General features: G+C 41.9%; 1 protein-coding gene across 12 annotated transcripts in view; it reads left to right on the forward strand.

Moving 5' to 3' along the window:
- The window catches only part of osbpl6 (oxysterol binding protein-like 6), a 224,950-nt gene that overhangs the window by 85,160 nt on the left and 124,336 nt on the right, over positions 1–15,454 (forward strand). For 9 of the 12 annotated variants that reach the window (XM_068035503.1, XM_068035502.1, XM_068035501.1 and 6 more), the window contains one exon: positions 11,379–11,528. The exons of 1 other annotated variant lie outside the window; for it this stretch is intronic. In XM_068035503.1, the coding sequence (XP_067891604.1) occupies positions 11,379–11,528 (150 nt within the window). The remainder of the gene's footprint in view (positions 1–11,378; positions 11,529–15,454) is intronic. 2 more of the 12 variants (XM_068035506.1, XM_068035514.1) reach the window with 1 other exon arrangement.

Here is a 15,454-nt window from a genome sequence, read left to right on the forward strand (position 1 = left end):
GACATGGTAAGCAGATGGCCTTCAGTAGTGGTGTTATGACCTCAGTGAGACCATTAATGTTAAAAATACGAGATATGAACCCCCAGACCAATTTAAAGAATTACACAAGATTTCACATTTCAAGACTTTTGTTATCACAACTAAACGAAAATAAATCCCCATTAACTAAATAGTACTTTGTAAATAGCCGATACCCCAAATTATAGAGAAAGGTATTTTCTTTACTTATTAAAATACTTGAAAACTTCACACCGCACTTTGATGATGAAATCTTTGCGGTTAAAAGTCCCAAACCTCTCCCTGTTGCAATGGGTTGGATCTCCCAGACCTTTTCAAAATCAATTTCCTCTTCGCTCAATCCTCAGAGCACTTTCAACCTGAGTGTCTGTGAATAAGGTGATTCCTGGTGATCCTGTTGGGCTTTTACTTCTCCGCAAACTTCAACTTTCAAAACAGGTTCAAGTCTTTGCAGCCTTTCGCTGTCTCAGGCTTCCGAGAGCAGCTGTTCCCTCTCTCTCTCTCTCTCTTTCTCTCTCTCTCTCTTTCCCTCTCGGTTGCCACCACTGGTCTTCTGTACAGCTTGTCTGCCTTCGGAAAATCTGTTAAATTTATCTGAAACCGAACAGCAATAGCTCATTGTTTCTCCCAATATGCAAAGTCCAGAAGTCTGGTTTTAGCAGCGTTACCTGGGCCTTCCATTGTTCCCAGGTGTTAACAGCTGCCTGGTACATTTGCATCCTCAGAATCACTGACTCCTTGTTTACGATCCTGAAGTCTGGGAGGGTGAAACCCATTGTTCTTCAGGTGTTATAGCCCTGCAGTCTCTGCTTTTCAAAAAAAAAGTCCTTGATCTGTGTTCTCTGTTGTCCCGGTAATCAGGATTTGTATATTGTCCTTAAGAAGAGTTGATATGAGGTTACCTGACTTCTCTGACTCCATCTGAAACATTTAAAAATCAAGTTTTTAAAACATAAAGTCTAGCATTCATAACACCTCCCCCCTAAAAATAGAAAATTCATTACCATTGGAATGATTTATCTTACAACATAATCACATATAACCTTGTAAACATTGCCTTTAGTAACATTTTACACTTTACACAGAAACCACAATATTTTATAGTGCTGAGTTGCTTTCCTCCATTATCCCACTTCTTTAAATTCTGGATAGAGCATCAGCAATTACATTGCTCCTTCCTGCAACATGTACAACCTTTAGGGTTAATGGTTGTAACATTAAACTCCACTAAAATAATCTAGCATTCTTGGTTTTGAACTTTTTAAAAACCTTAAAGGATTATGATCGGTGTAAACTGTTATTTCCCCTTGGTCATTATTGATGTTTGATCATACATTAATGACCTGGATGTGGTTATAAAAGACATAACTTTAAAGTTTGCTGATTATGGGAAGATCTGAAATACAGTAAACAGTGAGGAGGATGGTAACAGACTTCAGGAAGACCTAGATCGGTGAAATGTAATTCAGAGAAGTGTGAAGTGATTTGTTTCTGTAAGAAGAATGAGGAGAGGCAATATAAACTAAATGGTACAATCTTAAAGAAGGTGCAGGAACAGAGAGCAGGTATATTGTGACCAGGTGAGAAGGTCTAGGGGTTTCCTCTCAGCCGTTGCCTGGTTTAACCATAACAGGGTTCAGTTTTTTTTTAAAAGCACCGTGTTTTAGCTCCCCCTTAGTGAACCCTTGTTCACCGCTTTCCAATTGTAAGGCAAATAAGTCAATTCAGACAAGTTTTCTTAGATTTTAAACAAGAAAGGGAGAAGTTTATTAATCTTAAACTCTAATCCGGTTACCAACTACGAAGATGCGATGTGACCGCGGTAGCATGCATACGTGATAAACACACATGCAGATAGAGACAGAAAAGTAGAAAAGAATAAAGGGGAAAAAGTTTGAGGCAACAGGTGGGTTTCTGTTTTACTGTCCTTTGAGTTTGTTGTGAAGCCTCTGGTTGCTGTTCAGACTTGCAATTTGTTGGGGCCCAGTGCACGCTTCAACTTGTTTCGAGGTCGGAATCTTTTCTTTCTTGAGGTTTACGTGTCTTCTGTGGGTCTGGTGGCTTTGGAGAAAGAGAGAGAGAGATATAGGCTTCCTTGCTCCAGCTTCAGTTTCAACAGCCTTCTCCCTTTCTCCGTGGTACAATTCAAAAAATAAACCTAGGTTGCCCAGCAGGTTAGTCATGTGACTAGCTGGTTTGACCACTTCTGTTTGTGGATTCTGCCATCTTAGCAGTCATCCAGGAATGTGAGCATCCTCACCCTCAATGTCTGGTGATCACAGTCCATCCGGTTAAGTGGACCGGGGAATAGTCCTTTGTCTGTCCAAGCACTGTCTGTTAGTATGCAAATAATTTTCCAGCCAAATGTCAGGTGATTTTTTAACAAGTCCTTTCTTCACTCCAGCAACAGTTTAAAATAAATGTTCATATAACAAAATTAATATGTCTCCTTCTTGGCAGGTTGGGGTCTGTGTGACAAGGTGTACATGCACAAGTTCTCTGAAGGTAACAGAGCAAGTAGAGAAGGCTGTTTAAAAGGCTTACAGGATCCTTTGCTTTATAAGTAGAGGCATAGAGTACAACAGCAAGGAAGTTGTGCTAAACCTTTGCAAAACACTGGTTAGGCTTCAGCCGGTGTATTGTGACCAGTTCAGGGCACCACACTTCAGAAAGGACGTCAAAGGCTTAGAGATGGTGCAGCAGAGATTTACTAGAATAGTACCAGCGATGAAAGACTGCAGTCATGTGGAGAGACTAGAGAAACTGGGGTTGTTCTCCTTAGAGCAGAGAATATTAAGAGAAGAATTATTAGAGGTCTTCCAAATCATGACTGGTTTTGATGGAGTAACTATGCAGAAACAGTTTCCTGGAGCTGAAGGTACGGTAACCAGGCGACACAGATTTAAAGCAATTGGCAAAAGAACCAGAGGCGACGTGAGGAAAAGAAATGTTTTGCAGTGAGTTGTTATGATCTGGAATGCACTGCTTGAAAGGGAAGTGGAAGTAAATTCAGTAATAACTTTGAAAAGGGACTTGGATAAATACTTGAAGGGAAAACATTTGTTGGGCAATGGGAAAAGAGCAGGGAAATGAATCTAATTATATAGCTATATCAGAGACACAGTAGCTGAATGGCCTCCTGTGTTGTATCATTCTATGATTTTAAGTTTTGCAAAGGTATTTGAAAGTAGGGAAAAAGGAATCAAGGCTTAGAAAGAATATTCCAGAGGGTAGGGCAATGTGGAAGAAAGAATGGCCATCAATGGTGGCAATTAGTGGTTGGGAACAAGGAGTAGACAAATAACCAAGGAACAAAGGGTGCGAACAGGCATAGGTGGCTTTTGAAGTCAGTGAGGTAGGATAGAACAAGGCCTTGGGTACATTTGAAAAAGTCAAGGATTTTGAAATTGAAATAGAAAGCACAATGGAGCCTGGCAAGAAGCTGGGTGATGAAAATGCAGGGCTTTGAGTGGGTAAGAATGGCAAGATTCTGAATTAGTTACAGTTTATGGAGGTATAAGCAGGGAAGCCAGGTGGAAGAGCATTAGAGAAAATGAGCCTCAAGGTGATAAAAGCATGGAATAAATTATCTACAGCAGTGCTAATGCAGATACATCTGGAATAGCTACAAGTTGCAAACATTCTGAATCCCATGTGGCGTGCCAGCTGGCTGAGCAACTGCTCATCACTGCTTCCCCATCAGCTAGGGAAGCACTTGAAGTAAGGCACAAGCAGGAGCTCATAATTGTTAGGGCTGAATGAACGGTGTAAATATATTAACCATACACATGCACAGCCACACAGTAAAGCAGTTTATGTTTAATAGAGTATTGAGAGTCACTTGGCAAAAAGAAAATGGAATAAGTGCAGTCATTATTTAAAAGTAACTGGTAAAACAGCTAGCAACTCTGTGATGCCCAGTGGAAAGTAATAGGGTTCAATTCCAGAACTCACTAGAAGAATCAGGCCGACAAACACCTGGCTTCCTGCCTGCAGCAACTAGTCAGTTGTGCACTGTGGTTCTCCTGGTTTTCCATGGCTTGCAGTTGCTCATCCAAGTCTATGGTAAGGTCTCTGTCCATGGCACAGACTATAATTATGTAGACAGTCTCTGGAACGTAATGTAAGTATTCCCCTCCATCCTGCCCCAGCACTGGTCTAAGCATTGGCCTTGACATATGGACTGCAATTTTTTTTCAAATGCTGCTTTCAGCTACTTCAGAGTAGCAATAAAAATATCATTTATGTAATTTTACTTTTTACTGGGATTGCACAACTGCTCAAATACCTATACTTTTATGGCTACATGTGAAAAATACCGCCTTATATGATGAGGGTAGATGGCAGTGCAATTGGGAAGTTAGTATTTCATTGCTTTCAGTTTACGTTTTGGATGTTGCACCAGCTGATTAACAGAGATAAAGGGACTAGCTTCATATGCAGGTTAGAGTCTCCAATTCATCAGTCTTGAAAATCTGGATTATAGGATTTTCTGTTAAAGAACTCTTCTAACCTGAAATCCAAAATAATTTAACTAGCCAGGATGTATATGAGTCTGCTCACTAACATAATAAGAGTTGAAACTGGCTTCTACGTAATATGCCAAGGCGCAGTAGTCTGCATTTTGAGCTTTTCAATTCTTTACCTACTGTATTCTGATTTCAGCTGTGCCACTGGTGGAAGGGCCATCTAACCCAAGTACTTCTGCAGAGGCAGGCATGACCAATCAATGGGTTGGTCAGCCTGAGTTACCCTTGTCCAGTTTGCAGTAGCAAAAGCAACATTGCAGTGATCTACAAGCAGCTTGGTCATCCTTTTAGCTTGGCGCTGCTGAGTGATATGAGGGGAAAGAGCAAGTGGACCTGGAAATGTGAAGGAAGAATATATTTAAATAGGGTTTAAGAAAGTAACAGGAGTATTGGTTAATTACAGTCTGCTCCTGATAAATAATTCTTTGCTGATTGATAATTTCAATGACCAATAATTCAAATGACATAATGTAAATAACAAAACAAAGTGGGAATTTAGTGGTATAATGTAGTCATTATTCAGCAATGTATAGGGAAACAAGATAAATATAAAGCAGAGAAAACTTTCAGACATATTTCATAAGAAACTTAAATTCAGCTGTGAGATTTTATATTAATGAAACACAGCTTTGTTGAGGACTTTGCATTCTGATGCAAGTCAGTTTGTTTAAAGGAAGATGGTTATCTTTTTGAGAGAGAACGGAGTGTAAGAGCTTGAGTAGTTTTATAACAATGTCTTATGGGAGCAGCACGGATTGCATGTTGATTAACACTGTTAGAGATCTGGGCCAATAATTTACCAATCTCCCTATGAATAATCCATGTGACTAATATTTGAAGAAGTTGGTTAACAGCATCACCCACACTCACCCACCACACCGTTTCCCCCCTCACTATAAAACAACCTTTTTTTAGAACCTATTAGGATCCTTCCGAGATATTCTACTTCTTCAGAATATCTCTAAACTGAAACACAGCTTACGTTCTGCAGCACTGCAGCTACTGTGTTTGGGAGCACTACATGCATCCAGCACCTCCCATAGTGTCATGCCCGAGATCAGTCGCCTACTACGTGGCGCAACCCTGCATCCATTGGGACAGCATGCACACCATTTCACTGTTGAGGGAATGTTTTTCTTTAGCCGCAGTTAGCTGTCAAAATTTGAAAGTGCTTTATATACCAAGGTCAGTGAAATGAATTATGGCTGCTATGCCATAATTAGCGGTAATTAGGGCGGCACAGTGGTGCAGTGGTTAGCACCGCAGCCTCACAGCTCCAGGGACCCGGGTTCGATTCCGGGTACTGCCTGTGTGGAGTTTGCAAGTTCTCCCTGTGTCTGCGTGGGTTTTCTCCGGGTGCTCCGGTTTCCTCCCACAAGCCAAAAGACTTGCAGGTTGATAGGTAAATTGGCCATTATAAATTGTCACCAGTATAGGTAGGTGGTAGGGAAATATAGGGATAGGTGGGGATGTTTGGTAGGAATATGGGATTAGTGTAGGATTAGTATAAATGGGTGGTTGATGTTCGGCACAGACTCGGTGGGCCGAAGGGCCTGTTTCAGTGCTGTATCTCTAATCAAATAATCAAATATGCAAGCAGCCAGTCAGCTATTTTGTAATTAACCTTGTCTCTGTATCCAGGGCCTGCAGTAGGAACCACTGTTATAAAGGGCAATATTTTTACTGCAGGAGGGTATGGTGGTTGCTTTTGATATGCACTGCTAATATATTTTACTGATTGCAATGTTTTCTAAATTGCACATGTAACTTGTCAAAATTATAGGATCTATAGGTGGTGTTCCCTTACCATGCCTGTGCTGGTAAGAGTGTTGTACTTTATATTAAGTGGAGATCAATAGTGAATAGTTCTATTTGGTTGTTGTTATGGCTGTAAAATGAATAGGTAAATAAAGTGCATTAAATATACTGTATATCCAAAATGCCATGTAACTAGGATGATAGGTTGCTTACAAATACTACCTTGATCTTCATTTATGACAAGAGCAAAATCACTGTGGATGCTGGAAATCTCCAAGACAGAAAATGCTGCAAATACCCAGCAGCTGTGGAGAGAGAGGTAACATTTCAGTTTAATGATCTTCAGAACTGGAAAAAAGTTGGAGATGTAACAGGTTTTAAGCAAGTACACAGGCAGGGAAAGTGGGGGATGGGAGGAAAGAATAATGTGATAGGGCGGTGGGCAAGAGTCATTAAAGCTTGGATTTTGCAGTAGTAATGATGGCAAAATTGTCAGTGTTCACTGTTGTTACACTTCTGAAACTGACAGCAATTGCTGGAGTCCACACATGCGCAAATAAACATGGAAATCCAGAAGTTGCTGTCAGTGATTCTATGCTTTTCCATCGGGTGCGCTGTTGGATTAGCTCCAACAACACTCAAAAAGCTCTACACCATCCAGGACAAAGAAGCCCGCTTGATTGGCGCACCATTCACCACCTTCAACATTCACTCCCTTCACCACCAACGCACAGTGGCAGCAATGTGTACCATATACAAGAAGCACGCAGCAACTTACCAAGACTCCTTTGACAGCACCTTTCAAACCTGTGACCTCTACCATCAAGAAGGTCAAGGGCAGCAGATGCATGGGAACATCGCCACCTACAAGTTCCTCTCCAAGCCACACACCATTCTGACTTGGAACTATATCGCCGTTCCTTCACTGTCACTGGGTCAAAATCCTGGAACTTCCTTCCTAATAGCACTGTTGGCACATCTATACCCCAAGTACTACAGCGGTTCAAGAAGGCAGCTCACAACCACCTTCTCAAGGGCAATTAGGGATGGGCAATAAATGCTAGCCTAGCCAGCGATGCCCACATCCCACAAACGAATAAAAAAAATTCCCCAGATTGTAATCAATTAGAAATCATTGAACTTATGAGAACTTCCACTTTGACGCTATTAGTCTTGCTGTAAAAGCCTGGCAAAGATACACCTTGTTGACTGAGGTGTAATTTGGCTTTTAATGGTGTACAAAGTTCATAATTACTGCTGAAGAACCTCTCTGGCACTGAAAAGCTAGTTTTCTATTTGTGAAATGCCAAATTTCTCTATTATGATAAAAAAAATTCCAGATTTTTATTTTATTTTGAAGTTTGTTTAATATTTCACCTTTTACTTTAATTCTATGTGTATGTCCCGATCTTTATTTTGCTCTCTGATATTAAAACCTGAAGGACAATCAGTGCTTTTCATTTCCTGTTTTGCTGTCTGTGAGAATTCTTCAATGTGGTTGGCTGCTTACCCTGCTTGATGACATCAGTGTTGCTGAATGCCTGGAGATTCCCTTGACTTGGTGCCAGATTTAAACTGCCATGGGTCTGGAGGTGCTGGAAGTAGCAGCAGCACTTGTTATCTGACAAAATGGGAGGAATGTTTATGATCTGAAATTTTTGAGCTCATTATTGAGTCCTATAGGCAGTAAAGCGCATAATCAAAAGATTAGTTGCTGTTTCTTGAGCTTCCATTGAACATTACTGGAACCGTGTATGAGGCTGAGGGGGAAGAGGTCAGAGTGGAAGTGGGGCAGAGAATTAACACTGCAAGCGACCGGAGCTCAGGGTCACATTCATGGACTGAATGGAAGTGTTCAACAATGCGATCACCCAATCTGTGTTTGGTTTCTCCAATGCAGAGGAGACTGCATCATCAGTAGTGAATACAGTATACTAAGCTGAAAGGAAACTGTTGTTTCACCTGAAAGGAGTGATTGGGGCCCTAGACAGTGGGAATGGAGAAGGTAAAAGGGCACATGTTAGAATCATAGAATGGTTACAGCACAGAAGGAGGCCATTTGGCCTGTGAAGCCCATGTCGGCGCTCTGCAAAAATAGTTTAGCCAGACCCCTCCCTCCGCCCTTTCCCCATAGCCCTGCAAATATTTTCACTTCAGGTGCTTATCTAAATCACTTTTGAAAGCCATGATTGAATTTGCCTCCACCTCCCTTTCCGGCAGTGCATTCCAGATCAGAACCACTTGTTGTGTGAAAAGGTTTTCCTCATGTGGCCTTTGGTTCTTTAGCCAATCACTTTAAATCTGTGTCCTCTGGTGCTCAAACCTTCTGCCAACGGGAACAGTTTCTCTCTATCTACTCTGACTAGATCCCTCCGAATTTTGAACACCTGTCAAATCCTCTCTCAACTTTATCTTCTCCAAGGAGAACAAACACAGCTCCTCCAATCTGTCCACGTAACTGAAGTCCTTCATCCCTGGAATATTCTCATAAATCTTTTCTGCACCCTCGCTAAGGCCTTCACATCCTTCCTAAAGTGTGGTGCCAGAACTGGACACAATACTCTAGCTGAGGCTGAACCAGTGTTTTACAAAGGTTCATTATAACTTTCTTTCCTTTGTACTCTCTGCTTCTATTTATAAAGCTCAGGCTTCTATTTTCTGTTTTAACCACTTTTTCAATGTGCCCTGCTACCTTCACTGAATTGTGTACATATAGCCCCAGGTCTCTCTGATCCTGCACCCCCTTTAGAATTGTACCCTTTAGTTTATATTGCCTCTCATCATTCTTCCTACCAAAATTAATCATTTCACACTTCTCTGCACTAAATTTCATCTGCCACATGTCCGCCCTGTCTACTAGCCTATCTATGTCCCCTTGAAACCTATTACTATCACTATCCTTCTCACAGTTCACAATACTTCTAAGTTTTGGGCCATCTGTAAATTTTGAAATTGTGCCCTGGACACCAAAGACTAGGCCATTAATAGAGATCAAGTAAAGCAGTGATCCTAATACTGAAATAAAAACAGAAAGTGCTGGAAATATTCAGCAGGTCTGGCAGCATCTGTGGAGTGAGAAACCAAGTTAACGTTTCAGGTCTGTATTTCATCAATACTGACTCCTAGGGAACCCCTCTCTATACCTTCCTCCAGTCTGAAAAACAACCATTCACCACTACTCTGTTTCCTGTCATTCACCCAACTTTGTATCCATGCAGCCACTGTCCCTTTTATTCTGTGGGCTTCAAACTTTGCTGACAAGCCTATTATGTGGCACTTCATCTAATGCATTTTAGAAGTCCATATAGACTACATCAACCGCATTACTGTCATCAACCATCTCTGTTACCTCATCAAAAAACTCAATCAAGTTAGTTAAACATGATTTGCCTTTAACAAATCCTTGCTGGCTTTCCTTAATTAATCCACATTTATCCAAGTGACTGTTAATTTTATTTCAGATTATCGTTTCTAAAAGCTTTCCCACCACTGAGGTTAAACTGACTGGCCTGTAGTTGCTGGGCTTATCCTCACACCCTTTCGTGAACAATTCTCCTGTCCTCTGGCACCACCCCTGTATCTATGGGGGATTGGAAGATTATGGCCAGTACCTCCACAATTTCCACCCTTACTTCCCTCAGTATCCTCAGATCCCATCTGGTCCTGGTGACTTATCAACTTTAAGTACAGCCAGCCATTCTAATACCTCCTGCTTATCAATTTTTAGTCCAACCAGTATCTCAATTACCTCTTCATGACTCCAGCAGCATTTCTTCCTTGAGAGAGACAGATGCAGAATACTCATTTAGCACAGATCCCCTTTTTAGTCCCTAATCTGCCCCACTCCTCCTTACTACCTTTTTACTATTTATATCCTTATAGAAGACACTTGGATTCCCTTTTATGTTAGTTGCCATCCTATTCTCATACTCTCTCTTTGCCTCTCTTATTTACTTTTTCACTTCCCCTTTGAACCTTCCATATTCAGCCTGGTTCTTGCTCGTATTATCAGCCTGACATCTGTCATCCTTTTTCTGATTCACCTTACACTCTATCTCTTTTGTCATCCGGGGAGCTCTAGCTTTGTTTGCCCCATCTTTTCCCCACATGGGAATGTACCTCAACTGTACCCTAATCATCTGATTTTTAAAGGCAGCACATTTTTCCATTACAGTTTTACCTGCCAGTCTTCCTTTCCAATTCCTTGGGACAAGTCCATTTTCAACACACTGAAATTAGGTCCCATACACCCCATTGCCCTTATGCTCACTGAATTGGCTCATGGTCTGTCGAGACCTCCATTTTAGAATTCTCATCCTTGTTTTCAAATCCCTCCATGGCCTCGCCCCTTCATATCTCTGTAATTTCCTCCAGCTGTATAACCCTTTGAGATCTCTGCACCCCATTTCTGGCCTCTTGTGTATCCCTGATTTTTGTTGCTTCACCATTGAAGGTCATGTCTTCAGTTGCCTAGGCCCTTAGCTCTGGAATTCTTCCCTAAACCTCTCCTCCTCAACCTCTCTCTCCTCATTTAAGACACTCCTTAACACGTACCTTTTTGACCAAGCTTTTGGTCACCTGACCTAATAGCTCCTTAATGTTGTTCAGTGGCAAATTTTGTTTGATAACAATCCCATGAAGCACCTTGGAATGTTTTGCAATGTTAAAGGTAGTATATAAATGCAAATTGTTGTTGTTAAAATTGGCTGAACCTCCCCACTGCCACCCCAGATAGACCAGTAGCTTATTGGGATGTGTTTCCATCCAGGAGTTGAAATGCATCCCTAAATAACTTAATATGAAGGACAAGAGAATGTGATGGTGTTAAGTAGTAAGCAAAATACAATGTATTTCTTTCATTTGCTTATGTAGTTCCATGAAGTGAATAGGTAGAGAATGCAGATATTACCCTGCACCATGTACTCTACTTCCTCTTGTTCCATTTCACGTAATGCATAAATAATAAGCCAGTGAAAGCAATTGACAATGTTATTAGGAAACTCATGAGTAATGCAATAGTATCATGTGCTTTCTCATCTATAAGGGTTCATTTTAAAAATTGCTTTATTGCAGAACAACTCTTTTTGTCAAAACTTACAGGATGGTGACAACTGGCAAATCATTGAAGGATTAAAAATCGGGCAGACCAATGTCCAGAAACCAGATAAACATGAGGGGTTCATGTTGAAAAAACGAAAATGGCCCTTAAAAGGTTGGCATAAAGTAAGTATCAGGTAAACCCATTCTCAAGAAAGGAAAATTTATTGGTTATAGGTTATTGATACCTGAAATTACAAATTACTTCAATTTTGAACAGATTCTTGCTGTATTGGTTAATGCCCGTACTTTTAGCCTATGTGGATTTACATTATTTGCAATTGCCATGTCATCTCAACAAATATTCTCATATAGATTATTGCCTGTTGCACAATTGAGAGCTGATTTTGCAAATAATATCACAGTGTCAGGAAAACAGGTTTTATATAATTAGAATACCACATGATACGCAGGTTTGGTGTATATGTTCTGCTGGTGTTAAAGCTGTTTTAGCTGAACCTGTTTCCCAATAGACTCCCTTTTGCTCCATTGTCTCTGATATTTAATTTAATCCCTGCTCCCAATCCAATGTGGTCTCTCTATACTTCCCTGTTTGAAAATTGACCAAAAGCAAAAAATATAAATATGAAAAGGAGAAGAAGCAGCAAATTTAATTCAAGTGCAGTAAAGGAAGTGATTATGAGTAATAGAAAGACAATAATAAGAAAAGAACTTTGATAGAGCTATTCAGTAATTATTATTATTAGAGCTATTCAGTGTTTTCTTTCAGTTTATCCTATAAAAATAGATGCTTCAGAGGTGATTTTAGCCACCTTTAATTACAGCTCCTCATTCAAATAAATAGTTGTGTTGAAATCAATTTGCAATTGGTCAAATTTTTCATCTATCTAAACTTTAGTTTTAAATTTCTTTAAAGTGTGTTTTTTCTCATTTATATTCCTCCTCTCTTCCCCCTCTTATAATATCACAAGGTAAATACAGATTTTTAAAAAATTTGCCCATCTTAGACTCTCCATCTAGAAGGACCGTACAGTCCTCCCACCATGCCATCCAACTGTTTCTTAAATGACTCCAGGACGTACATTGTCACTACTCCACTTGGAACTCCATTCCATCTGTTGATCCTTTCACTAGTCCTAAATTTTCCTTTTATTCATTTAGACCTTGTTCCCACAGTTTATTTTGAATTAGTTTTATGCTACCACTTGATCACCTACCACTTGCCTACTTTCAAGGCTGAAAAGGCCAAGTTCCTCTAGGTTTATTTTATACTTCATTCCTTTGATAGTAAGGGCGGAATTATCTTAACTTGGTCCCTGCTGAAACGACGTGACCATTAGTGGGTCTGGAACTCGCTAGACTCTGAAGCAGGCTTTGCTGTGACTGTTTAACTGAGCCACTGCATTAGTATCCCACCTTTTGGTTCCCCAAGCAATCAGGAAGGGCAGGCAGATTAACACACTGGAGCTGTCAAAGGAAGGATTTCTAATTAAAGGGACTCTGCCATGGGTTACAATGGCTCACCTTCATATGGATTTTTGTGGCTGCAGCAACCACAGGAATGGAGAGGAGACCTGGGAAGCCTGCAACCCGGGTCTCTAATTCTTACCTGCTGCAGAATCTGAGGGGCTGCAGTGAGGTGATCTTTCCCAAGGACAGGAGGAAGAGGTCAACCTCTCCAACCAAACAGGCATGGATGGAAGTTGCCGAGAAGTCAGCAGCAGGAATGTGGTCCCTCCAGCCTGTAGATAGTGCACCTGGAGAATCCAGGACTTCAGGAGGGGGGCAGGGGGAACGTTATATGACATAACACTTTCAGATGCAAAACCCCTCACTCTGCCTTTCCCAGCGTTCTCCTGCACAGCACTCCTCAGAACAACACACCTTGCAGCTCCACTCATTCCTCTCTCTCCTGGCACGTCACATCCCTGTTTGAACAGCAAAAACTCACACTCACCCTTATCCTATTGCTGTCACAGTCATCCTCCACGAATGTTATCCTTCTCTCCTCTCCACAGAACCCATTAGTAAATTCATCTCTCTGCTTTCTTGCAGGGTTAGAGAGCACAATACCTCGGTGAGAGGCAGGGACCTGGGGTGGGGTGGCCTTCCAGTGACAGGCATCTTAACAGCCACTGGTAATGCATGCCACCTGGCCCACTGGGAAGAAGGTCTTGTTCCAGGAGGCTGCAGGTGTCAGCAACAACTTGCTATGAAAGTCTGGGCCTCTTGAGACACTGGTGCTCACACATGTCAATCCTCTGCTTATAGACCCTGTGTTGAAGGTCTTGTCTCCTTCGAGCTGGATCTCTGTGTCCATCCCCTCTGCCTTGTGGAGCAGCATGTGGCTGAGGAGAAGGCAGCAGCTACTGCTGCTGCTGATGTTGCTCCTGCTGCTGCTGTTTGTGTTGGTGTTGCTGCTCCTCTAGCTCTTTGTCAGAGGTATAAGGTAGAGCTAAATAAGCTGCTCCCATGCCGTGGTGAAGGCTGGCAGCAGCGATGTACAGCTGAAGGTGAGTAAAGTGCAAAACAGGTGAAGTGACTTCCAAGCAGTTGGTAATCACCTGCCAAGCACTGAAGGCACTCTCTGAGGAGTGTTATAAGCAGCAACGTCTCACTTGGCCATGGCTACGGCTTTTGAGTTTCACTGATCAAAGATTTTTCAGCCTGTCAGTTTCACTGAAGAAGCAGGCTCCACTGTGCACTTGCCCCGGTGACTCTGGTGAGCTGCTGCCAGCTCGGGGAATGGGTCCATTGGTTTTAAAATCCAGAATCCTTGGTTAAAGCAGAACTTAATTGCTTGTAACTATTTAAAAGCCTTACTTGACAGCTGCATGGAAGCTGCCTGCACACCTTCAAATCCGCCCAGGTAAAACCCGGAAGGGGGCGGGATGATGTCGGGCTTCCGACCCGTGTCAGTTATAGGGGACTTAACTCCCCACGCGCATGCAAACCCGCCTCTACTTGCCTGCAAAAATTGGCTCGAAGAATTAGTCTTGTGGTTCTTCTGTGACTTATCTTCCTGCTTTGAATGTCTCCTTGTGTCTGTGATCAGAACTGAACACATTACTCAAGGTGTTTTCTGACGAAAGGACTACACAGATTGAGCATGACTTCCTCTGATTTATGCTGTTTTGGTTGTACATTTCAGCTTCATATCAATTTTATTGATTGTTGTTCTTCAAAAATTGGACATGCTGAGCATCGAGTCTAATAAGACCCCTAAGTCTTTTTCAACTACATCTTGGCTATTTCAGCAACATATGTTGCCTATTTTTTTCTTAATTTGTGCAGTACTTTACACTTGTCAACATTTAACATCTTCTGTCATTCTTACACCACTTACATACTTTGTTCAACTTATTTTATAGTTCATAAACTATTCCAGAATTAGTTGCCCCTACTAGTTTGATATCATCTAGAAATTTGGCAGATTGTGTTGAGTTTCTGCATCATCCTTGATGTAAGTTAGATGGGCTGGATTTTCATTATGGAGGTGGGAAACAGGAATCTGGTCTGGTTTTGGGTCATAAACCCACCTGCTGTGGGAAACTGATTCAGATTACAAATGGGTAAGCCCTTAATTGGTATGGAGACATGTTTCCTGTCCTCTTAGAGCCAGTGGGATTGAAAATGCCAGGGGGGGGTGGGGGGGTCAGATCAAGTGTGGGGCTCATGTAGACACCCCATGGCAGCCATCACTGAGGCTGCTGGTTGTCCTGAGGGAGAGATCTGCCTTCCACAGCACCAGAGGGAAGTGAGATGTCACAGGGGAACAGGAGGGCAGGGCAGACCCTCGCTTTATCAATGCTGACCTGGATCTAATGTTGGAGGCCATGAGGGAGAGGAGGGAGGTCCTCTTTCTGGATGGTGGCAGGAGAAGGCCACCTGTTCATGCAGCAGGGCACCTCTCTGTTCAGTGTCATCCCCCAACTGCCCCCTCTTCCTTCTCCTCTCACCTCCTGCTCCTCCCCTGATGAGCTGTTTCCTTCCAGGGTCCCACTTTCTTCAAAGTCCACACTTCTCTAGCCATGTTATGGAGAGCACAGCAGACCACCACAATGACCGAGACCTTTGCAGGAGGTTAATGG

The sequence above is a fragment of the Heterodontus francisci genome, chromosome 7 (genome assembly GCF_036365525.1).
Source record: "Heterodontus francisci isolate sHetFra1 chromosome 7, sHetFra1.hap1, whole genome shotgun sequence".
Classification (NCBI taxonomy): Eukaryota; Metazoa; Chordata; class Chondrichthyes; order Heterodontiformes; family Heterodontidae; genus Heterodontus; species Heterodontus francisci.